This window comes from Gymnoscopelus microlampas (genome assembly GCF_963454915.1).
Source record: "Gymnoscopelus microlampas genome assembly, chromosome: 1".
NCBI lineage: Eukaryota > Metazoa > Chordata > Actinopteri > Myctophiformes > Myctophidae > Gymnoscopelus > Gymnoscopelus microlampas.
The window spans coordinates 20,976,713-21,003,652 of record NC_139962.1 but is presented as its reverse complement, the minus strand read 5'-3'; the positions used below and the strand labels follow the sequence as shown (position 1 = coordinate 21,003,652).

The 26,940-nt window shown below is 40.1% G+C and overlaps 2 protein-coding genes across 3 annotated transcripts; one reads left to right on the top strand and one right to left on the bottom strand.

Annotated features, from left to right (window-relative positions):
- The first annotated feature begins 1,992 nt into the window (after positions 1-1,992).
- Positions 1,993-11,862, top strand: styx (serine/threonine/tyrosine interacting protein). The gene is made up of 11 exons (XM_084060845.1): positions 1,993-2,194; positions 3,031-3,063; positions 5,246-5,299; positions 5,434-5,531; positions 5,671-5,731; positions 5,829-5,865; positions 6,196-6,235; positions 6,609-6,659; positions 8,281-8,353; positions 10,692-10,785; positions 11,279-11,862. Exons 1-11 carry the CDS (start codon positions 2,135-2,137, stop codon positions 11,350-11,352), a joined length of 675 nt encoding a protein of 224 aa, XP_083916971.1. The 5' UTR covers positions 1,993-2,134; the 3' UTR covers positions 11,353-11,862.
- A 614-nt stretch (positions 11,863-12,476) lies between these two features.
- Positions 12,477-20,383, bottom strand: gnpnat1 (glucosamine-phosphate N-acetyltransferase 1). Of its 2 annotated transcripts, none has more exons than XM_084057613.1 (6): positions 20,242-20,383; positions 17,720-17,903; positions 16,963-17,025; positions 16,485-16,612; positions 15,783-15,844; positions 12,477-14,559 (listed from the first exon to the last, which is right to left on the bottom strand). In XM_084057613.1, the coding sequence occupies exons 2-6, from the start codon at positions 17,871-17,873 to the stop codon at positions 14,412-14,414; spliced, it is 555 nt and encodes a 184-aa protein (XP_083913739.1). In that variant the 5' UTR covers positions 17,874-17,903; positions 20,242-20,383; the 3' UTR covers positions 12,477-14,411. The 2 variants fall into 2 exon arrangements, with proteins under 2 accessions (XP_083913739.1, XP_083913740.1); XM_084057614.1 differs by having other exon boundaries at positions 17,720-17,899; positions 20,242-20,377.
- Between the last annotated feature and the right edge of the window lie 6,557 nt (positions 20,384-26,940).

The following is a 26,940-nucleotide window of genomic DNA, read 5'->3' as shown; positions in this document are numbered from 1 at the left end:
TCATCACATGCACACACACACACACACACACACACGCACACGCACACGCACACGCACACGCACACGCACACACACACACACACACACACACACACACACACACACACACGCGCGCGCGCGCGCACACAATCACAATGTATTCATGTCCACACAAAGGAGAGCACACAAGGACACAAATATTAAAAGTACAGTTAAGGTTACATTCACAAAATCATACCATATGTCTTCAGTCAGTACTCTATGGGTAACAGTAACATATGTGGCAGCTGCCAATTATAGCAGAGACAGAACAGTACTTTGCCAGCCTTTTTGCCTCCCACACAAACACACACACGCACGCACGCACGCACGCACGCATGCACGCACGCACGCACGCACGCACGCACGCACGCACACACACACACACACACACACTCACACACACACACACACACACACACACACACACACACACACACACACACACACACACACACACACACACACACACACACACACACACACACACACACACACACACACACAAACCAGGAGGGAGGGAGGGGCATTCCTCCTGGCACAGATATGTCCTCCCCTGAGCGCCACTTTTATAAGGAAGTGTATTAGATCCTCCAGTGACAATCACTTTGTCTAATGCTGCATACAGTTTGTTAACTTTGTTGGAACTAAAACAGGAAAGATGATTAAATATATCATAGGCATCTATGTCTTGATGAGCATGGTGGTGGGAATCTTTGTCCAGAAACCTCATCACTGCAGTGAGTAAATTAAGAGAGGGAAATGTCACGTATTCTGCACTTGATTTATTTAGCCTATCCTAAAATAGAATCCTGCATTGTATGGAATTTGTATTCTGTGTATAAAATGCATGTGCCTGCCACAGACTCAGTAGCAAACAAATCACAGTGTTAAATAACTGTGATTCTGTTATAGGTCAAATAATTTAGGCCAATTTTTGTGGGCAAAGCATAAAGTATAAACAAAACAACACGTTTAATTTTTATTCAATTTGTTAAACACTTTTTAATCCTGGCTTCTTTGCGTGTAAATAAATGTATTTCTAACCTTTCTCTCATAGAGTCTCCACCTGCTTTGAGTGGACATTTCTGTCTGGTGAGTCTGTTTCCTATTAGAACAAATCATGTTTTAAAAGGCTTATAACCAGGAATTTACCGTGCACTACAGTACAATGATAATTAAACTTTATAGTTATTACTTAGTACTTAAAGTACCAAAAGTAGAAAGTAGGCAACTCATTATGCATAATGTCCCTTGGCCTTTTCAAATGTATAAAAATATTTTGAAAATAGCAGATCTACAAGCTCACAATGCATCGCATCGCAACACATTGTGAGCTTGTAGATCTGCAGTACTTGTAGAAAGTACAGTACTTGAGTACTAGTACTACTTGACTTTACACCCCTGGACATGTGGCATCAGGTCTGAGCCTATATTGTCTCAGAAAGCAGAAAAAGAATCCTCTACATAAGGATTTTTTTAACCTGAAATGTAATGTCAATGCTCTGCCTCAAAGTCCCCTTTCCTTGTCTGTCAATGATGGGTCCATACACATTTACATGTGATAGCCACTAGATGGCGCACAACAACAACAACAATACAGTTGTAGCCTACTTAAAGTACAGTGCAGTTCCCAGGCGGGCCGTGGCACAGGGGGCTGGCGCTGTTCTTCCACTTTGTCCTTCCTTTCCTTTTTTAATGTGTTGCCTCGCGCCGGTCACATGCAGTGTTGCCAGATTCTGTGAGAGAAACAAGCAACCAGGTCTAGGAAAACCAGCCCAAAAGAAGCGACTATGGGCCACCCACATGATCAGTTTAACATGTACATCAGCTATTTGAAAATAGCCGATCTACAAGCTCACAACGCGTCGCGATGCGACGCGTTGTGAGCTTGTAGATCGGCTATTTTCAAAATCTTGCAGGAAAGTCATAATTAGCAGATCTGGCAACCGCGGTCACATGACACATCTGTCAGGCTGCTAAACAGCATGGCGGACATGCATGTGCATCCTGACAACAAACCGCAACAACGTTTCTTCAGTTAACCAGCTGTCGGAGACGCCGAGCACAATCATAACAACCGTGTATTTTAATTAAAAAAAAGATACACCGCAACATGGAAGAGGAGAACAAGCTTCAGTTCCCGTCTCTCCCTGCGTCCAAGGAGGAGCTCCTGGTGCGTTTCAGCTAACACTTTGCTTTGCTTGGATCAGGGGGTGTAAAGTAACTAAGTACTTGTACTCAAGTACGGTACTTAAGTACAATTCTGAGGGTATTTTTTTCTACCTTACTGGAGTATTTCCAATTCTCAGTACTTAGTTTTACTTGCTTCACTACATCTCGGGAGGCAAATATTGTACTTTTACTCCACTGCAATTATTTGAAAACGTACTAAGTTACTAGTTACTTTGTATATTTTGATTAGTATTACAAGACATAGCTTACATGAACCACTTTAGCCCTATATACATGGGGCCATTTGAAAATAGCAGATCTACAAGCTCACAATGCCTTGCGATGCGACGCATTGTGAGCTTGTTAATCTATTTTCAAAAGATTTTTATACAATTCATTCTGATCCATGTGAAATGGGACATTATGCATAATGAGTACTTGCTACTTTTGGTGCTTTAAGTACATTTTGATGCTACTGCTTTTGTACTTTCACTCAAGTACAATTCCGGACTTTTACTTGCATAGTATTTCTACATTGCAATATTGATACTTTTACTTGAGTAAAACATTTGAGTACTTTTTTCCACCACTGAGCCTTAGCCTTGTTGCTAACGTTAGCCACGTATTCAAGTCTGCTGCAGCTGCAGCAGCCTCGGTGTCAGGGCGTCTGTCGCATGCCTTAAAAAGATCAGATCTAATAAGCTTACACAACGCGTTGTTAGCTCGTAGATATATTCTTTTAAGCAAGTGACACATGCATGAGGCTCAAAGATGGCCTCAAATAATGTTGTCTGCAGTCAGCTCTGCTAACTGTTTCCTTTGCTGTCTCTTCCTCAGGACTGGGCTTACCCAATGAGACGAGACATGCAGGTAGATGGTGGTGGTGGTGATGATGATGATGATGATGATGATGATGATTATTTATATTTGTCCATTTCATTTCCTTCCCAACGACACCCTAACTCACTGGTTCTCAACCTGTGGTTCGTGATCCCCAGGGGGGTCCCCACATAATCTTGGGGGGGGGGTCCTCAGATGACAGTTTAAGGACTTTTAAGAAATGAAATGAAAAAAGACAATTACTGCACCAAAGTAATCAACTAACTATACAATAAACATTGGCCAAATTATCAAATAATATAAGAAAGAGGCAAAAAAAAATGGAAATAGCCTATCTAGTTGCGATCTTGTAGTTTGGCTATTTTCACAATATTTAAGGAGTCCCCAGTTCAAATATGATTATGTTGGGGGGTCACGGCCTGAAAAGGTTGAGAACCACTGCCCTAGCTAAGAAAAATAAAGCCCTCAGTGTTAGTATTTTACTAGATAGATAGATAGATAGATAGATAGTCATGGGTCTTTAACGTTTTTCAGGCCAAGGACCACTTTGCTGACAGAGATGAAGCAGGATGAAGCATACTACATTATGTATAAACTTGTGTTGCAGATTAAACCTTTTTGTAGATTTCATAGATGGCTTCATAGACTTGTTTGACTGCACTATCATCAGTGTTGTTGTGCAAATTATTTTTTTGTTGATCTTTTCTAATATGTGGCTTTCATTTTAATGTATATTTTCAGACATTTAAACACTCAATAATTAGTAAATTTGCAGTGCGACGCATTGAAAACTTGTAGATAAGCTATTTTCGGCGAATGTTTCCCCCAGAATAGGGATGCTTGGGTGGTTAATGTAAAAAAAAAAGAAGCCCCCCCCCCCTGTAGTAAGACTGAGTACCCCCTAGGCTCTCAGACCCCCTGTTGAAGACCTATGTCTAGGTTGCTGTCCAACCATGTCGGAGAGAGGTTCTGTCTGCAGGACCCTTGATGTCAGAGGAACTCTTATTTGAGCTCTGTTTGAATACACTAGACCATACCCGGTCGACGCATCCGTGGGGGGATATGCGCACATGATCTAGCAACACGGGAGGCGACATTGTTTCACACATAAACGCTAATAAGAAGCTGAGATTTGATGAAATTGAAAAACGGGCTTCACAGTTAAGTTCAGATGGTAATGGTCAATGGCTGTGTGCAAAATCAGAGCAATTGCTCCAGCCACTGAGGAGAACCGGGTAGCTTCACCACTACACCACTACAGACAAACGGACAGAGGTTACTCAAATTATAGGAGGATATTTTGAAAATTATGTTTACATTATAATGATACTCTATATTGGCCAACTATCATTGAATTTGTCTACTTTAGAACGTGTAGTTAGTTGTCACACAAAGTGAAACTGACACTGGTTCAAATAAGCATACATTTAATCCGGAACGATCAGCTACTGCTATCTGTCAGTACTTTTATATCTTTGAATCCGTAATGAAAATCATAGCATTTAATTCATCCTAGTATAGCAAATTTATAGTATTCAAATTCTCTCAATAGTAGGTTCCTGGCCAACTATCAACGTGGATGTCGTGGGCTTAAAACATTTGAAAATATTTTTAAGATATGACAAGAAGACGTTAAACAGAGATACTAAAGTGTTTCTTCGCTCATATACCAGGACCCTATAGAAATAAAACTGAGAAGTTGATCTTGGCTGATGATACAACAGTATGTCATGATTTGACTTTTTGGATGACATCTGTATCGGCAATTATGCATCAATGTGTCCTGATTTGTAACCACTTTCAACGTGGTGTCCCTATTTTGCATGTCATATAAGCAAATATTCCAAAGTTTTGAAAATGTTTTAAAGTTGTTAAAGATAGCTGATCTACAAGCTCATAACGCATCACGATGCAATGCCTTGTGAGCTTGTAGATCAGCTATTGATTTTTTTTAAGGCATAAGTGGATCAAATTAAGTTTAAATTTGTGTGTGGGAAAAACATCTAAATAGGGGTCACTGAAAACATTGGTAATCAGTGGCAAAAGCAGTGGTACAGATAAACCCACACATTGCCACAGACTGTATTTTAGGTTACCTCAGTTCTAATACATTCGGAATGTCATACGTTCAACACAATCTAAACTACATTCAACAGCAAGAGATATTCATTTTACTTATAGTAATATGGTGGTGTTGTATGTTTCTTTTTAGGAGATTTTACCCGGACTATTTTTAGGCCCCTACTCTGCTGCAATGAAGAGCAAGGTAATGTTAAGACTATTTAAAAACTGAGACACCCAGTGATGGGTAGAGAGAGCACCTGTCTTGTGAGACTTCATTTTGTCTGTTGTCTCTCTTTGTATAACTCATATCACATCCACACTTTTCTCTTTGTCTAGCTGCCAATCCTTGAAAGACAGGGCATAACTCATGTTGTTTGTGTCCGCCAAGATATTGAAGCCAATTTTATCAAGCCTAATTTCCCGCATACATTTAGGTAAGCAATCAACTGAGATCTGACACCTGACTAGACTACACTTGAACATTTATTGTCAAAGTTGATGAAGTGAAGCTGCACACAAAGGTTTGTTAGTTTGATAGAAATGCAAACACTAAATGTTGTTGTATGCTTGCAGATACCTTGTGTTAGATATTGCTGACAATCCAGTGGAAAATATAATACGATTTTTCCCTATGGTGAGTAAGAACGTTGGCTACTTGGCTTGCATGTTAATAAGGTTCAATTGAATTGTCATTAGTGCTTCTGATCCTTTCATTTCTCCCTCCTCAACAGACTAAAGAATTTATTGATAACTGCTTAGCAACAGAAGGTAAATATGCATCAGTTTTCATTTGCTTGTGTTCACAGAAACATTGTTCTATAGCTTTTAATTTTAAACTATGTTGATAAGACACAAAATTAACAGGGATTGCAGCGTTATAAATGCATTTTCTAATACATATTCCTATTCGAGGCTACCAGTGTATGCTTTATACTTGCATATGTTTTATTTCAACTTTTAAATTGCACTATAAATCAAGTGTGGGATTGCTGAAATATTTCCTGGTATATGTAAATATGTTTGAGAACCCCTGATGTAGATTATCAATCACATTTTGTTTTTAGCATTGCTCTGAACATATTTGTCTTGTTCCCTAAGGAAAGGTACTTATTCATGGTAATGCAGGGATATCAAGAAGGTAAGGGGTCTAGTTTTAGGCTAATCTCTCCCCTGCTGTGTATCTTATAAAGGACCCAGGCTAATTAGCCATGATACTGTATTAGGGGCACCTCTGAGGATCTTGTTTATACAGTTATATTACAGTAACAGTTTACAGGTTAATATAATATACTGTATAAACTTAATTCCTTATTTCAGTTCTGGCTTAGTGATTGCATAACATAGAGACGATCTTTATGCACTTAAACAGTTTACAGGCTGATAGATATAACCTTAATACTTAATTTCTTCTTTCACTGCTGCTTTAGTGATTCCATTATGGAGACATTCTATTTACACGGTAATACAGTTTACAGGTTCATATAAACTTCATACTTCATTCCTTCTTTCAGTGCTGCCTTAGTGATTGCATACCTTATGGAGACATTTGGGATGAAGTACAGGTGAGTTACAAATCTACACTTAATTTAATTGACTTTGATTAACTGATTATTCTATGAAGATAAACTTAATCTAGGATTTCTGTTGAAGGTCTTTGATTATTCTGTGCCATTTGGTATATATGCACAAATTGCAAATCAGTGCGATTGGAGGCAGGGTTTTGAGGATGACTGACTAAGGGTCGGTTGCACCAAGTGGGATTAAATAAAGCTTAGTTTAGGGTTAATCAAAGATTTGTTGATCTAGGATTTATTTTAATTCGAGTTGTGTTGCACCACTTAATTTTAAGCATTGCTTAACAAATCTGTGATTTAAATCCTTAACCTGTGATTAAAACGTTAAACAGTGATTAAAACTTTAAACAGTGATTATTTCATGGATTAAACTTTGTTGTGTGTCCGCCATCTTGGATTTGCGCTGTAAATAAAAAGGAATACTTCTTCTCTTGAGCCAAATATCATTAGAATTACTTTTTTATTCACTTTTGAGATAATTGCAGGCCCAATTTTATCAATTATTTTCATTGCAGACTCTGCTGAATCTGTACCGCCTTTTAAATTCAGCATTATCATAACATTCGACTGGGTTTAGACGGTCCCTTATTTTTCTTTGAGCTACTCTTTCGTTTTCATGAAGCCATCTGATATATGCTGCCATGTTTACATTTAAACCACCTGTACTGCAAGTTTAGAATTAATCCCTTACTGACATTTAAATTGGAGTTTAAAGTAGTGGTGCAACAGGATTAACATTAATACAGGTTTACTGTGAAAATGAAAACCAAGATTAAAAGGATGGTTTAAAACTAAACCTGGTTAGTGGAAACTAGGTTTAAAGTTTGGTGCAACTGGATTAATAGATAAACCTTGATTTAAACCAGGTTAAAGCTTAATCCCTCTTGGTGCAACCGACCCTTAGGAACACACAGAAGGTGGAAATTATCACATTAACTGAACTTTAGACCTGCCCACTATATACACTGCCGGATCTCTTCTGTTTGTTTACATCAACCTCTGACATGCTCTGGCATAATTTCTGCCGAGATACACAGTGAAAGTCTGTACTATGTCTCTCCATCAATTCATTGCTGTCTGATTGTGTTGCTTGTCACTCAGAGAGGGATTATAGATGTTCAAACTCCTAACCTAATCAGACGTTGCTGGCAGTTGGCTGAAATGAAACGATATAAATCACGACCGCTTTGAGTGTCTAACCAATCAATAGGAGTATGCTGCCAGCAGTGTAGAGTGATTGTTTTTGGAGTAATACCAATGTGATATCTATGGAGGCAAATGGATTGCAATATGTAGTGGAGGGATACATTCATAATAAAATGAGAACAAGAGACACGAAGCATACAGATCTCAAAGAAGCCTCAAACTCATCATAAAATGTGACCAACATCCTTGTAGACCGCTCTTGCACACCATGTCTCCATTTTGGAGAAAGGACCTTCTAAAAGTAGCTACCGGTTGCTAAGATAGGATTGGACACAGACTTTTTACGGTTTTACATAAGGTCAATTGTCAATAAAATATTGTTGCCCTTGAAATTACTACTGTAAGTTGTCCAGGCACAGTGTACCAGTGGCTCTGGAGGTAACCCTGTATCTTTATTCAACAGGGATGCTTTCAGCCACGTCCAAGAGAGGAGATTCTGCATCAACCCCAATGTGGGCTTTGTGCATCAGCTACAGGTCAGATTCCTGGCAATCATGTGTAGATTTGGGTAAAGGATACATTATCTCCTGGTGCTAATCTTCAAACAGGCCGAACTGCATTTATATTTACAACCCTCTGTGCCCTATGAAGGCCCAAACGACTCTCTTTCGTCGCTAGAAATGAGCAAACCACAGCTGTGTCGTTCGGATAGATGCTGTCAGAAATTAATAAATGTAAACCGACACATGCTGTCTTTTGAAATCTTTGAAAACGAGAGAGCAGAGTCGGGTCCAGCAAGGTTTTTTCCTCATAAACAGACAATGCACCACTTTCAACTTATAATTCAAGTAAACGTTTGCTGCACGTGAAGAGTTGTACGACTGCGAGTTTAAGTTTATACAAGCACGTCACATGCAACGCTTTACGGCCTGTTACAGATGAATCTAGTTATAAATAAAAAGCCAAAGTTTAAGTGCTTCTCGTTTCACTATTTATATGCTGGATTTAGGCAAACGAATGCAGCACAGCATAACTAATATCTTCATGTTGATTCTATTCATTTCACCGTCTCTCTGTGAGTGCAATGCTCTGGCTCCTCACTAGGGGGAGTGCCTCACACTTTGAAAAGCCCTGGTCTACTGTAAAGTGGTAAAGTGGGGCTGCAACTATCGATTATTGTCTCCGCCAGCCCGATAGGCATTGCGAGAGAGTATGTTTTGCCCTCCGTCCGTGTGTGTGTGTGTGTGTGTGTGTGTGTGTGTGTGTGTGTGTGTGTGTGTGTGTGTGTGTGTGTGTGTGTGTGTGTGTGTGTGTGTGTGTGTGTGTGTGTGTGTGTGTGTGTGTGTGTGTGTGTGTGTGTGTGTGTGTGTGTGTGTGTGTGTGTGTGTGTGTGTGTCCGTCCTTCTGTCTGCGAGCAGCTAATCTCCGCCACCGTTGGCCCGGTCGCTGTGAAACTGCGCACACACACTCCGTGGATGCCACAGCAGAACTTCTGCCCCACATTTTTCAGATCAGCCTGTCATAGCGCCACCATGAGGCAGACTTTTGCAAAACACATTTTTTGCTATTACTCCTACAGATTTTGTCCAAAAACCACGCAAATCGGTACACAGTATCTCTATAGCCATGTGATCAACACACTAAAATTGGATTCCAAAGTTTACAGGATTGGTACATTATGAACAAAATGCCTCAAATCATGAACGCAGCATGCGATTCTGTGAAATTTTCCACAGAGATTCCCACTTGGCCCAGGAAGAAATACCACTTGAAAACGTTCACATCAGCCGTGGCGCTATAACAGGCCGATTCACGTTTTTAGCTATAACTGCACCAATCTGTGCGAAACTTGGCACCCACACTCCCTAGAGGCCAAGGAAAAACCTTTGCCCTGCATTTTTCACATATACCTTTTAAAGCGGCACGAGGAGGTTGAGTTTTGTAATACAATTTTTTTGCTCTTACTCCTTCAGATTGTCCAAAAATCACGCAAATCGGTAGACAGTATCTCTATGGTCATGTGATCAACATGGATGTGTCCGATATTTCATATTCCATCCGACTTGGCTAACATTGCCTTCCAAGGATAGGTCCCTTTTGAACAAAATTCCTCAAATCATGAACACAGTGTGCGATTTCCGTGAAATTTTTCACGCACATTCCCACTAGGCCGAGGAAATGCCACCCTTTTCACCTTGGCCTGTTATAGCGCCACCAGGAGGCCATAATAACCTACCAGACCTGGCGGAGACTTGTGCTCCGAGGAGCACTTTTTCTAGTTTTATTTTTTGATTAATCTATTACTTTTTTGATGAATTGAATAATCAAGATGTGTTTCCTTTCGTTTGTTTTTCTTACGAACCGCAGCGTTACCCTAAAACGTTTTTTGTCCAATCTCAGTTTGGATATACATGAATAAATAGATAACGATCACATACTGTACAGTATTTTAAAGTCCCAATGTGGCATCTAAGGCACTTTAGCCATGTTTTGAGCTCCAGGGCTAACCCTAACCCAGGACAATAAGAAGAATAAGAAGTTATTACCTGGGCACTTAAAAATAGACTACCCAAACAAGACACTCGAGAAATCATTAAGTTTATTCCAGCGATGACCATTTAATGAGATGGATGAGACTTTTATTCATTACGTTTTAATTGCCGGGGTTATTTATTTTTGTAGCGTAGTAAGTCTAACCCACAAGACAAGCAGCACTACCTTCAGTTTTGTGTCAAACCATCTTAAAACTACATTTTGAAGCAAAAAAATGTAATGCCTACCTATAGAACATACTTTCAGAACTCAACCTACTATCTATGCCAGTGGCTGGTTTTCTTTTAGTTGTGATACTGATGTGGTTAATTAATTTCCCAGGAGTATGAAGCGATCTACCTTGCCAAGCTGACCATCAAAATGATGTCGCCAATGCAGCTGGGCAGGTCCTTCTCCGTGCAGGCTGGATTGCCAGGTTAGTGTGTGACCAGTCTCACTCCTCACTTCAGCTTAACCCATTAGACCCGAGGCTGATTCTACAAATGCCTTCTAAATCAGTAGTTCTCAAACTTTTTCGTGACGAAGACCCCCATCTGAAAATGTTTGTGCCAGGGACCCCCAGAAGAGAAGATTTGTGTTAAAACATGAAACATTTTTAAAACACTTTAAACACTTTTTCACAAGATTTTCCAAAAATGTTCAAAGATTGAGAAAAGCAAGCTCGCAGCGTAGCACACGCTGTGAGCTTGTAGATCTGCTATTTTTGAGAACCACTGTTCTAATTCCTAAGAGAGATTTCATGTCTATCTCTCTTATATGTATACAGTATATAAAATGAGACATGCTTTCCCGAAGACACATTTAGGGGCTGTGTCCACAGAAATCGTTTTTCTTTAGCTGCCTGCAAGTATATAGAGGGCTTACTGAGCAATAAAGACTGAAACTCTTTGTTCATGTGTGTCCGGCAGGAAGCCGTAAGCGCAGCCTGGAGGAAGACGAGGACTTCGGGGGGATGCAGGTCACAGCAGCTCAGAATGGATGAGCTTTGCTGTTACTTAGACACGTGGCGCAGTGCACTCTATTTTTTACATTTTTATTGGGATTAAAAATGTAAATATTTGAACTTTTTCTAAGGGGACAGGGGTGGGTGGGAGGGAGGGGGAGAGCGCTCCTGCTGTCTGAGACATGCGGAGGTGATGGGCAACGGGACGATTTGATAACTGACATTTTTGTGTAATTTTTTTTTTCTTTTTTTTTTTCGGGCGCTGTATGCACTGATGGGAGATTTTTTGCAGTTTTATAGTATTTAAAGCATTTTGCATTTGCAGCGGGACAGTATTGCAATTATGCACTTTCAATACTTGAATTATTACTGTGGTCAACCAGATGGGGGCAGTATGGAAAAGGGAAAGTGAACCCAGTGACTATGACAGAGGAATAGCTTAAGCCTTGGCTTGGAAATTATACATTTGAACTAATGAGGCTTACTGTGGAATAGTAAGGAATGAAAAATAACGACTCACTGCTTAATAAAAAAGATGTCTTACTTAAATCTGTGTGAGTGTTTGATATGTACAGTATACAACAACTTGGGCCATGTACATGTTTTGTGAAGACCATAAAATAAGGTGTTTTTTTTTTTAAATCGGCATCATATTCATAAGGTGTGGCAACAAGAAATGTAAACATTTCAAAGGAAAAGACATGAGAACATGTTCAGAGAAAGAAAAAAAAAACATTCTTGCTCCCAGGTAATGGGGGCTTTATATATTGTTAGTCAAATCTCCTTAACTCTACTAAAGGGGTTTGTATTGGGTTTGTATTGATAGTTGCCTAAGTCGGTATCTTTGACATGAACTGTCATTTAATTCAAACCACTGTCACAAACATGCAGACAGAAATGCTGTCTGATGATTTACTGTGGAGGACACTTATTGAACTGAATATCGCCCCACAAGGAAGCTGTTCATTTATGGAGCACTTCCTCAAATGAAGACAAAACAAGCGGACCTAATCTGCAGCCAGAAAATGTACCGTAAACATTACTTAGTGGTTTAATTCACTAAGAGTGATATTTGTGTTTATCCTTACCTTTTGTCTGATTATTATAATAAACTGTAATTACACTGTGTTGTATATATTATGACAACTACTGAACCAAACAAGTCAATTGCACAGATATATTTTATTTGACTATTACATCATTTTCTTTTCGAAAATAAATTACTTAAATGTCCCCCAGTTCCCAGAAAAAAACAGCAAAATAAACTACAAAAACTTAAATAAGCTAAGCAATAATACTAAAAAGTGCATTTGCTCCTGATGACTATTGCAATTCCTGATATTTACCAAATATGAAATGTTCATAATTGACAGTTTTATAAAATATTTTTTGTTCAGAATAAATGCAGATTCTTTAAACGGTATGGACTTTTTTTCCCAGTCTGCTGTTGCCTTCATGAGGACCTTTAAGGTGGCTGACTACCTGACCCAGTGGCTATGGCCAACATGATTTCATTATTCGGAAAACTATTTGTGGAATCAATAATTTGACGAACTACAATACACCCTGATTTTTTTCTGTATCACTGTTGGCCAGAAAACATATTATTAATTATTTTGTTGCTCAAAAGTGGCAAAAATAGCAGATCTACAAGATCACGTGTGGCATTCTGAGCTTTACTTCTGCCATTTTTGCTGTTCTTGAAAAACATTTAACAATTTCTAAATGTTTTGTCCGCCTGTAATGACGCCTGTCCCCAGGTTGGAAGGCAGTTAAGTCTGTCTGTAGGTTTTATTAATATTCAAGCAATGAAAAGTTATATAATATATAACTATACCACGCTGGGCGAGACCTGCTACTGAGAGCATCTAACCGGAAAAGACAGACTGCTGGAGGATATACATACAAAGGAAGTCCCGCCCTACAGGCACGTTAGGTCGTTACCAGGCTTTTCTTCTCTTGAGATGAGAAAAGCCTGGGTTTATCCCATTTTCAAATTGCCTTGTGGGTCGGCAGACAGTGGACGTCACAAACATACATAGCATGCCTATATATGGAGGCTGGCGGACGGTGTATGTCAAAAACGTAACATGCCCATATATGGAGACTGGTGGACGGTTGATGTCACAAACGTAACATGCGGTGATGTCAGACACAACAGAAACTGTTGCTGTCGATTTGCGCTTTTGTGACCGAACTCATGTGAGTCGCGTAGCAGCCCGTAACTCTAGTCTCTATACAATAACAAAATACAGTATTTAACGAGAGCATCTGACTAACTACATTCGATCCATCAGAGCAGTCAGCACGCGTTATTTCTTCCCACTTCCCGAAAAGTAACAGTTTTTGGACAAACAAGGTTTTTTTGGAAACAAGGTTTCCACCCGACAACCACAAAATAAAACTTTCAATGGAAGATATTCTTTTCATTGGGAACATGAGGTTTCTTCAGATTGATACTTCCTTGAAACTATAACTTAAAATAAATACCATCATTGTGTCCACTGCAATGATTACATGTATAAGACCCTGCCCAAAGTTTTTCCTAGAAGTCATACATAATTATACAAGTCCACATATTTATAGCCCGGCCCCCCTGGGTACCAGAGGTCTATAATAGGCCCCCTCCTTTTTTTGTCAAAAATAGCCTATCTACAAGCTCATAACGGGTCATCCGTTGTGAGCTTGTAGATCGGTTATTATTGCCAAATGTTGGCCTGCCCAGTTGACATGCCAAGAACAGGGACGCTAGCGTTCATGTGGTTAAGAACTGTTACTGACATTCATTTGTTCATAGGGTGGGATCGGAACTCCAGCCTGGTGAGGTAGCCGTGGTTACCAAAGGGGTGGAGAGCGGTATTCAGTCGAGAAGACGACAGATTTATTAAGTCTCTCAGAGCAAGTAGGGCTGAAGCATGCGATGAGCAGTCGGGAACCCATCTGCAGTTTCATTCGCTCGAAATCTATGGCCAAAAAGTGTCCTAGAGCGGCATTCCTACACCCAAAGACACTCATTAAATGCCAGTCCTCATCTCAAAGGGGTCAAAGATATTGGCATTACAGCCCCAAAACAGGGCTTTCCGAGTCCGTGTTCGACCTCAGTCGAAGAAGCGACACTGCATGTACGTCTCGTCTGAGGCGCTGTAGCTGAATTTCTGATAGAAGGCCACGTTGTTGGGGGCACACTCCAGTGTGATTTTATAACAATCCAACTTCTGGCTGAGGAGAGTGAGGGTTGACACCAACCTACAGGAGAGAACATGCAGAAAATATAAGTAGGAATTATACAGAAGCCAAAAACCTATTGTCAAGAAAAGTTTGGCGGAATATGCCTACATTAGACACGGTGGGCTTTAGGGTAAGGACATTTTTCAGACTTGGGTCTCTGTTGGGATGATATGGGAATCAGTTACCTGCTGTACAACTTGTACAACAGGAGAATACACCAGGCACCAAGTAAAAAACAAAAGCAAAAAATATACTAATATACTTGTATACATCTGCTACTATATCTGCAGCTATTTTGACCTATAACTATAACTATAAAAAGTTTGTTTTAAAAATCATTCCAAGTCAAATGGATGACAGAGTTCACACCAACTATAAAGAAAGATACAGTAGTGAACGATAGTTAGTTATCGTTATAGTTTTAGTGCTCGGTGTGAATGGCACTTTACTCTACTCAGGAATATCTGGTTTATCTGACCTGCTTGTACAGTATACAGTATTTATATCTCACTGACTCTACTCATATCAGGATCTGGCATGTTTTCCTTGTCTTCATGTTTTCTCTCTATTCTTCTTCCCTTTCCTGAACACTACAAATGATAGAGCAGGTATGAAAAATAATTTCACACACTGTTTTACACCTGTAAACCTGTGATGTAACAATGATAGGAAGATAATTAAATACGTAGGAATGGAGCCAGTAACGATATACTATAACGTGCGTTCACATGCAGGAAACTATGTTATATATCCATGATGGGGTCTATCCCACCCACTGTGTTAGATGTATCGTACAGCTAAAACGAACAAGAGCTGCAACTATCAATTACTTTCTTAGAAATTATTTTGTTTTGTTCATCATTGAAGCTCACAATGAGGTTGGAGGTCGAAAAGGGGTGGAGCCTGGGGTCAGCAAAACCTGCTAACTCCACCCCCCTTTGGTGGAGTTAGCTGGTTTAGTGGTTTAATAGCACTGATTTATGGAAAAAAACGCAAAAGCATCAAAATGGAGTTAGCTGGTTTCTGCCCGACAGCAACGATATCAACAATGTATATCACCCAATCGATGAACCACATAAGCATTATTTTATACACAGTCATGCGAAAATAATGAATAGTGGATCTACAAGCCTGTACATTGGCTATTTTCACTATTTTGAAAATGTTTGAACAAACTTTCAAGCAGTCAACCAAAAGAAGCGATATCTTTTCTGAATGAATGTTTGGCCTCCTCAACTCACAGTTTCCCCAGCTGCTTCCCTCTGCAGACGTCACTGACCACCACCTCCTCCACCCGGCCTCTCTGCAAACCAAACACAGGACAGGACACTTTATCTACAAAGGCCAATTAATTTTACAGCCAGTAATAAGACGTAGTAAATGCATACAATCAATCATTTCACACCGTACAGCAGTAAATCATTAAAACCATACCACATTGTAAGTCAAGTAAAGAGTTAGTTACTTAGTTGTGTGACACATGCAAGCATTAGAAATCATTCTTTGTTGGGGCGAGCTGATAGCCTCGATACTGACAACAAGCCACTCTGACCGACCTACTGTTTCATATGATTCCCAATGTTTTCTGTTAAAAATACATTTTCTAGTCCAGCTGAGCAAATCATGTTGTGACATTTCAATCTGAAAAAAGCTGCTGCTTCCTGGCTTGACTGGGCACAGAAATTAAGACGCAAGTGCATGTACTCTCTTCCAATATTCATTGGACTAATATAATAATAGCATCATCTATATCAGGGGGTCTTCAAGTGATTGTGAGCCAGGGACGACCATCCTGATTAAGACATAACCTGGGGACTACTGTCGTGCCGGGTTAATATGAGTTTTTGTCTTGAGTTGCACAGTTTATTCTTGGTTATATAACGGTGGACTACGTGTCTTGGTCTACAGCCTTGGTCAGGATGTGATGTCAGGTTAGAATGTACCTTAGCACAAGAATGGATGAATTTGTGTTCTGTGATCAGGGTGGCCGTGGCGACAATCTGTCCCATGTTGGAGTCTTCTACTACGATGACGTAGTAGTCACCGCTCTTCTTCATGTGCTCAAACTTCTCTGTGAAACAGCACACGGGAGCCTTGTCAGTTCTCTACTGTCTCCAGCTTTATTATCTCTAATTGACAGAGTATAGTATTATTCCCACTATTTTGCTCTTAAGTCATACTCAGGGTAGGATGGCACATCCTGTGTGTGTATGACATAAGAGCAAAATGGCTGCCATGGGAATATGGTTAAATGCCATTCATTCACTTGATTTTGTTTTCTGCAAATTGTTAACTTAACACAAACACACCCTGTTGTGCGTATAGAAAGACAGACAGACAGACACACTTATCTAACACTTATTTGTTTATTTCAAATGTGATCAAGGTGATGAATGAAAATACTGATAACAATGGACTTACTAATGAACTGCTCTGGTGTGACATCACCTGCCCGGGTGAGCTGGGATAAGACCTTAAAGAATCCTGGAAGAAAAAACAGGTACAGAAGCTCTGATTCTCAAACTTTTTCATGTCAAATCCCCAAATTAATATTTATTTGGCTGCAGACCCCAATCTGAAAATGTTTTGTGCCAGGGACCCCCATACAAGATTATTGTTGTTAAAATGTTTCAAAAATATTTAAACTTCTTATCTTTTCCCCCTACTTGTTTTCAAGATTTTTTGGAAATAGCAGATCTACAAGCTCACAGCGTGGTGCTTTGTGACACGTTGCGAGCTGGTAGATTAGCAATTTCAAATAGCCAGTGTATAGGGTTAAAGTGGTTAAAATTATTTTACCATACTGGAACCCCCTCAAGGATCCCTGGGGGTCCCCAGACCCCACTTTGAGAACCACTGTGGTAGCTAGTATCTTTGAACACTTCTATAACCCGTTTTTCTTAGCGATTATTCTATTGATTACTTTTCCGATTCATCAAATACGGTAATCGAGATTAAGCACGTTTGTTTTATAATTTGTTTGATTTTTTTTTATGAATCAATGAATCGATTAGTTGATTAAGCCCTATTTAATACTTACAACAATATACGCACAACAGTGTCACTCAAAAATAGATGATTTTATATAATCAATTAAAATGTTTTGTTTAATATAATAATAATAATAATAATAATAAAATAAGTTGACGTAGGCAGTAAAGTGTGCGTGGTGTCTCACCCCTGTTGAAGTCTGCGGTGCAGAGGGGCCTGAGCACCAGGCCGGGGCCCGGGTCCGAGGGGGAGATGGCCGGAGAGAACGGGACGGAGTTGCTGCTCCAGTCCACATCCTGCAGCAGAGAGGGCTCAAAGAGCGGAGTGTCGTCCAGCAGCATTCCACCAGCTCAACTTAAGAAACACACTGACTGATGCACACAGGCACACACACACACACACACACACACACACACACACACACACACACACACACACACACTACTGTTAGTACTATTGTCATTGTATTATTTAAAACATTCCATTATTGCTCAAGTTCACCTGTATTATCAACGGGTCGGTTTCCACCGTGCCTGGACAAATAAACACATTCTTTTGACAACAATAAAAAAATGAAATAATAATGAATTACATTCAAAGATAAAGATTGGTGCCTCTGGGACTGAGACCAAAATTGTTTGGACCCCTGGTAAACCTGACAAACTTGTTTGATTTAAATGTCCAAAGAGCAGAAAGTAACAAAAGACACACATGAATGAATTGAACTATGTTGTTTTGTTAGTGGTTTCACTAATCTCTTGTAACTGTCTATTTTAACACAGACGCAGGGTTTGGTTTTATTTACATGTGCACGTTGTGCACGTTATATTGCTGTTGTGGTTTATTGTTGTATTCATTGTTGTGGTTAATTGTTTTGTCTGAGGTTACATGTATCTGTTTATTTCTGTAATATCTCTTTTGTTATACGTTAGGGGCTAGTTTGGCATCCTTGCTAACTTTGACATGGTTACAGACAGTGTAACTACTGTATATACAGAAGTTGTATTGCTGTGTTCATGGCTCTGTACCTCCCAAATAAACTAACAAAGTAAAGTAACTAACTGTCACTTTCCCAGTGTACAGTACAATACATCCATCAGCCCACTGAATAACCACCTGCAAAGCCTTAAACTCAAACAAAACCCTGTACCCGTGAACTGGATCATCATACCCACTACAAGTAGCCTAAGGATTGTGTTTGATTGGTCACACAGAACTTTGTCCTGGTAAATACACTTCTATGCATGTGTACACAATATACATACATACATACAAAGTTGTCACCAAGCACAACGGACATTGACTGTTTTATAGACCTGTTACTTGTCAGACAGTATATGTAAAGCTGGGTGGATACACACTCGGGCTGGGCGATATGACTTCAAATAAATATCACCACTATTTCAAACTTTTAAATTGTAAAAAATAGCTGATCTACAAGCTTACAATGTGTTGCGTTGTGAGCTTGTCGATCAGCTATTTTGACTTTTTCTGCACGCCACCATTGTACAACGAAGAATAATACGTGTTTAATCAGACTAATAATTTTAGTCAATTATTAAAAAAATGATTTGTTTTGTGTCGATTCATCGATATATAAGAAATAAAAATAAAAGAAAGAAGAAAAAAACCTGCTTCGTGAGTATTCAATTACCCTGTGGTTATTTAGTATACTTTATACAAAGGCATGCTATGCAACACACACACACACTCACACACACACACACACACACACACACACACACACACACACACACACACACACACACACACACACACACACACACACACACACACACACACACACCTAGTATCGAGCAACCTTGGAACAGGATTTTGGTGACAACCACACCTCCTATTCAGGACATGTAATATGATCCAGGCCTATCATGCCACATAATTCATACCAAGGCCAGCATTTAATACAAGTAGTCCAATTTATGACACTTTATAAGTTGTAAAGTAAAATAATGCTTCGTAGCTATAGCAACGTTTATGAAATCAAACAATATATGCATAATTGATATATGTATTATTAAGTGAGATGAGATTATCAAGACAAGAGTTATTACTGTTACTCATTATTTCCTGGTGAGCCACGCATACAATAATATAAGTTACATCCGCTGAATAGTGTAATCAATAATGTAATGTAGTAGTTAACAAGCTCGTGTAAATCATCAGAAATTATTCACACATTTCAATTCATGTGTGTGAAATAAAATGCCTATTTAATTGAATTAACTATACATTTAGTGGCTATGCAGCGCTCCGACGTTTCCAATACTAAACCCGAACCAAACCCGCACCCTAACCCTAACCGCACGCGGATGCCACATAGTCGGAGAAAAGGTCTGTCGGATTAACGCATGCCTCCCGGTGTTAACAGTGCAGTATCAAGATAGATGACAACTTTTGGGAAAAGTGTTGTGTCGTTGACCAGTGGTGGAATACTTTTACTTCTGCTCCACTACATCTCGGATATCGGATCCAAATATTGTACTTTTACTCCACTACATTTATTTGAAAACTTTAGTTTAGCTGTCTGAAAATATCAGATCTAGATATGCTATTTCCATACAGCTCTAAGCATTTCACCCTGCTTGTGCTTGCTAGCTAAAAAAGGCTAAAGGCTACCTTAAAAACACTTTACTCGCGTCTAAATATAACGTCAAACGTCGTCAAGTTAAAGAGAATGGTGCTACTTACCAGTGAAAAGTGACGTCAAGGTAAGGAAGTTGCGGGTTGAATGGCGTTGTTGTAACAACGTGAGGCTGTTGGGATGTGTTGTTAATTTGAAACTACATCGTCATGAATGGTCAATGAATACTAGTATTGGCTGTGAGCAGTGTTGCCAGAGTTTGTGTGGGAAATAAGCAACCCGGTCTATGAAAACAAGTCCAAAAGAAGCGACTTAATACGCCACATGAGCACTTTAAACCTTACATTGGCTATTTGAAAACAGACGATGTGAGCTTGTAGATCTGTTTTGTTGTTTTTTAGTTTTTTATCGTGACATTAAAAAAAAAAAAAAAAAAACATTTTAACAACACAAAGGTACGGGGGTTGCTGGCTCAACATATTTTCAGATGGGGGTCCGTGGACAAATACATATTAATTTGGGGGTTCTTAACATGAAAATGATTGAGAACCACTGTTTGAATAACATTAGAAAGCAAGCCCAAATAAGCAACTGCACTTTATCAATCTCGTAGCCCCTTTCGGGACCCTGTTTACCTTTTTTGTATTTGGGAAGGCGGTATCCAGGGTCCCTTGTCGCTCAAAGCACTCTCTCTCGTAGTCGCGGGTACCACTGTCTCGTCTCGGGCTAATAGCTCGTCGCTTAGAAGTTGCAGAGATTTCTCAAAGGTACCAAAAAGAGCAATACTAGCGCGCGGTTAATCTGCATTAATGCGCTCGGATCGGCGATGCCGTTTAACATTTTTAATAATTTAGTAAAACTTAAACTCCTCTCTCACACTCTGCTCCACTTCCCATGTCCCGCCTCCCCGCGTTGTGATTGTCATGCAAGCATGTAGGAGCTCGCCAATCAGAGGCAGTACCGTAGGACCATAGAGGTATGCGTAGGACGCGCAGCTTGTCAATCACCGAGGGGAGGCGGGACATGGGAAGTGGAGCAGAGTGTGAGAGAGGAGCTTAAGTTTTACTAAATTATTAAAAATGTTAAACGGCATCGCCGATCCGAGCGCATTAATGCAGATTAACCGCGCGCTAGTATTGCTATTTTTGGTACCTTTGAGAAATCTCTGCAACTTCTAAGCGACGAGCTATTAGCCCGAGACGAGACAGTGGTACCCGCGACTACGAGAGAGAGTGCTTTAACCGACAAGGGACCCTGGATACCGCCTTCCCAAATACAAAAAAGGTAAACAGGGTCCCGAAAGGGTGGTGCTCCTTCCATTCCGACATCTCGCCACTCCGACTAGTGGCTTCCGCGTGCGGTTAGGGTTAGGGTTAGGGTTAGGGTTAGGTATAGGGTTCGTTAACGTCGGAAAGGCGACATGTCGGAAAGGCGAAATGCACCCCCCGAAAGGGGCTATCAATCTCGGAACCCAGATTCAACTGAAAAAGGAAAAACAGCGACCTCTGTTCTGTTCTTGAGAGATTAGCACTTTATAAACACGCCCCAAAAAACGCAACCCGCAACCACTAATATTTCCACGCAATTTAACAGAAAAAGAAGCCCATGGTCGCTTATAATAAGCGGACATGGCAACACTGGCTTCCGCTGGGCTTTACACTGCGGGCCATTCCCTTTGCAGTTTACATATCCGGTCTAGAGCGGATACGGAAACGCACTGTGTTGTGTAGATGTGTTCATGTGTGTTGTTTGTATAGTCTCGCGTTACCAGACTGTTGCCTCCCACAATTTACAAATGTTTCTAGCATTCAGAGATTGTGAAATAGTTGTCTGGTGACGCGAGACTAATGTGTGTACAAGGGTACAAGGCCAGATCCAGTAGGCGGGCTGGTCCGTGTATTTTTCGGCCATTTGAATTCTAATTTTATATTTGGTAAACGAAATTCGGAAAACGGTCCGTTCTCTAAATACTATTTAGAAATTGTTAAACAAAAAACAGTATTTGATAAATGAAATTCGGAAAACGGTTAGTATTCTAAATACTATTTAAAACTGGTTAAACAAAAAACAGAAATAGGTATTATATGACCCGATTCCCGATTTTCGTTGTTGTGGTTCTACAGAATTAGGAATTTAAAACAACAGTGCGCAAGCCGTACTGAATTCTGTGTCTCCATAGACACACACGGCCGGAAATGGAAGGCCTACAAATTCACGCCCACTTTTGGATTTGCGCCGCTACTCGGGGTCCGTTAGAACGATGAACTGCAGCTCTCAATGCATTCCCTATGAGAGGACATGAGAGTTAGCCTACGTTTAAAATATTCCTACATTAACTGGAGACGATATTGATTTAAATAAAAATATGTTTCCAAATGTATGGAGTGTCTTTGTCAACATATCTTCTTGTTTTCTTAATAGTTGATGTGTTTCACATTTAATTTGCCACTTTAACGAGTTACCCATAATGTTAACACAGCAGAGGGTAGACGGCAGACAGACAAGTTGTCGCATTTCAGTGACATCACTGTCTTTACGAGCGCCGAGCGCTGACCAGTGGTGTACCCACTGTAGAGACCAGTCCAGTTTGCTAATAATTCACAACTACTGTGCCAGATAATCACCAAGAGAGTTAAAAAAAAAGAAAAAACGTTTCAGTCATTCAGTCCGACTTCACTGTAGCCTATAGTAGCCTTTTCATTTTTTTTTAAAACAATATTTAGAGAAATTTAAAGTTTCAAATGCGAAAGTAGTGGTAGTAGTTGCGAATTACTGGACATTTAGACTGAATGTTTCATTTATCCTCATCTTGCGCTAATGCACGCAACTGTTTTGCCAGGTTTTATTTTTGTTGTTTCTCATAAGCGTGCATCCGTTGTCTGTCAACAACACAGTAGTCTGTGCCTTGACTTCAGTGCGCTGACTCTCTCCCCACCCGCCCCCCGCCCCCTTGCGCTTAAACTACATGCAAAAAGGCTGTTCGCTGTAGAGACAGGACAGGCGGTCGCCTGCCCAACTAAGATCTCGCCTCCCCTAAAGAAATAAAAAAAATAACCCGAAAATGTGTCAATGCGTGCTTAATGTCCTCAAAATCACGCATCCAACAAGCTTTCAATTGAGCAGATTGGACCTTCTGTTCCAGAGATAATGACCAAAACATATTGAAAACGGACACTTTCGCCAGTTTTCTGGGTATTGAAAACCTCAAGGGATGCGTCCGTGACGTATATACCGTGCGACCACTTAAACTATAGATCTCCGATGCTAGCGGTTTTGACATACTGATGGAGTATATTATAGTATATTGTGGGTAGTATATCGAGATGACAGATATGGGACATTAAAAAGGACAAATTAAACAAATGGGACAGTTTATTAGAACACAAAAAAAATCGCTACTGCCTCAGTAGTTAACCAGTGAAATTACGGTATTTTACAATGCCTCTCATAGAGATTGCATTGAGAGCTGCAGTTCATCGTTCTAACCATAGATATAGAAACCTAGATACCTCATTGGCCTCTGCAGTTCATTGCAGCGACTGGTATCTCAATACAAGGCTCTTCCGCAGGGCTGTTTGACTACTGATCAATCACATCGCTTTAACTACTGGCCAATCACAGCGTGTCTAACTGACTAGTTGCTGCGCGACTGCCTCTTAAGAAAAGACCGGCCCCACCTGCCTTTGATTGGCCTACCGAACGCCCCCTTCTGTGACGCACACGGAGGTTTCCAGCTTGCCCAAGCCTTATATGGGATAGCCCTGCGGAACAAGGAAGCGTGCCCGAGATACGAACGCTTCAGAGCCGAAGGAGGCGTCTACCTTTATATGTCTATGGTTCTAACGGACCCCGAGTGTCAAAAGTGGGCGTGAATTTGTAGGCCTTCCGTTTCCGGCCGTGTGTCTCTATATTCCAGGCGCGTCTGTGCTATATCCACGCCCCCTTCTGTCACGCACCCGGAACTGATGAGCAGACTTTTCTTTTTTTCGTTTTTACATTATTTATCGACAATAAATCAATATAAACAAACAAAAAACACACACAAACGCTGGGAGGTGTCTTAGAAGAGAGCCTTAGAAGATTTATGATTATCAAAAATCGCTAAAATAACTATTAAACAGTGGTGGAAAAAGTACTCAATAACTTCTAAGATTTTTGGTGTTTGCAAAAAGACTGCTTTCCATAAGCTTGCAAAAGTTGACCCTCCTTCGGTCTAGGGTGGTCATAGCTGAATGGGTAGAGAGTCCCCCTGGGAAACTTAAAGGAGGAGTTCACCCAAAAAAATATTTATTTTCCATCAATTGCACACCCAAGGAAGCCTTGAATACATGGATATATTTTGTTTTTTGTCGCAATAATTTGATGCCCGGGTGTATTTCCGGTAGGAGACACAAAGATTCTACTTTGTGTCTCCTACCGAATACATTAGCCGTAGCCGGTAGGTAGTGATAACTGCCATTAAGCTACAAGATTGGAAGGGTTATCATACCAAAATATAAACTAGAGACATGTAGGAAGACAAAAATACAAAAACTTTACGGTCACCTTAGGTGGTACCAAAATATGGCTTGGCCCCTGGACTATAGGCTTGTGGCTTGGACTATATTACTGCAGAACACCTAAAGTATGCCAGCTATAGGCTCTGTCCACTGCTTGCTATGTGTTTCACATGCCTCATGGTTCACGGTGTTCTTCCTGAATCCATTATGTCTGTACTGTTGGTGCTAGAGATGCACGATATAATCGGTAACGTATCGGAATCGGCCGATATCGGCCCTAAAATGACATATCGGTATCGAACCGATCTCAAAATAAACCCGATTAAATTCACCGATGTTGAGGAGCATTAATAAAATGACCGTCTGCCTGTCTCTTTAAGAGAATCAGCTGTCGCCCCTCCCCCCTCCACATGCCGTTCTCTCGTCCTCTCTCAGACAGACAGTGCAGTGAGCAGCAGGGTGCTAGGCTAAGCTGCTGCGTGAACAGAGAAGTTGTCAAACTAACAGCAAACAAACTCTTCACGTCCATAGTTCATACCCAGAACAGTCAGAGGGTTTCTTGTACATCTTAAATTAGATTAGAGTAACACTGCGTAGGATATATTTTCAACACGAATGTGTACCAACTCTATGATGTGTACATTGCCTCGTTATTTAACATCGACGTAACAAACACTCGTTACTGGATTCGAACAGCTACAATAGTGTACGTGTAGTGTAGTGTAGTGTAGTGTAGAGTGTACGAAGCAAGCTGCCCCTCTCCGAAACTCACTGATGTTATAGAATGTTAGAGTTAGTGATAAACCAAACAATGATTGTATTTATGGTAAGATTAGTTTGTATATCACTCACACACACAGTGGTGGCTCCAGGGAGTTGTGATTGGGAGACCTAAGGGGGGCTTTATTGTTTCGAGCAGAGGCTATTTAATTTAGGCAACAGACAATATGAATAACACTAATAACAAACTAGATTCAATGATCTTAGTTCCATAGGCCACATAACATATGGTTTTGTGTTATACAAAGATTCAAATAATTCTGTGATGGCTTATAGCATACAAAAATTATGTCATAGTTAAGTTTGTTATTTAATATATACATTAATATATATAATTAATGTATTTATTCCATAAATATTTTTCATCACAGTAGGGCTAGTGGAGAGGGGAGTTTACCATCAGCTTTCACCAGTAAAACCAATTAAAATAAAACAAATCAGCAATGAGCTCAATATAAATATAATATATAATATATCGGTATCGGATCGGTATCGGCCGATATGACCAAGCAAATAATCGGGTATCGGATATCGGTCTATCGTGCATCTCTAGTTGGTGCCTGTCCTGAAAGACAAGTCTGGGAAGCTAAATAGCATGGACAATTATAGACCTAATTGACTTGCCAGTGTCTTGTCTAAAATATTGGAAAGAAGTTATTTATGGAATTGATTGATAGAGGTGTTCCAAAATACTTAGTAAGAACACTAGTCTTTTGGTATGCCCGTCAGATGTTTCAGGCAAAATGGGGCAATTACATTTCTGAACCATTCCATGTCAGTAATGGGTCTGCCAGGGAGGGATTTTAAGTTGTTTAATGTTAAATGGGTGCACCACTGGCTGTGTGGGTGGGTGAGACTGTTGTCAATCATGTATGCTGGTGATTTAGTTATATGTATAGTGCTGGGCTTCAACAATTATTGAAGATCTGCACACAGTATTGCAAAGATTTTGACCTAAAATATAATGCAAAAAAAAAATAACATCATGACCGTGAGAAGCAGAGAGAACAGGAAATTATCTTTCCCTGCTTTTCAATTGTGTGATAGTCCTCTCATAATCTGCAAGGAAATAAAATACTGTAGTCATGTCCTCACTGTGATGATTGGATGGACACAGAGATGTCTACAGACAATGAATGCACAGGCCAATATGCTGCTCCTGAAATTGTATTCTGTTGATGTTAAGTGTTCACTGTTCAGAGCCTATGTCACACCTCTGTATATGGCTCATCTCTGGCATTCATACATAGTGGAGGTATGCAGAGGCTCAGAGTGGCTTATAATGATGGTATGAGGTTGTTGCTCCACATTCCCAGATGGCATAATGCCAGTCAATTGTTTGTGTCCACTGGTGTGCCTACATGTGATGCACTTTTAAGACAGTAGATGTACAATTTTATGTGTCGGCTTGATGTGTCCGAGAACAGCATCATAGAGGCTGTAACAAGCCCTATGAGAAGCAGTTATCGATACACATCCAGGCTCAGAGAACACTGGCATAATAGCCTCTATATTTATTTTCCTGAA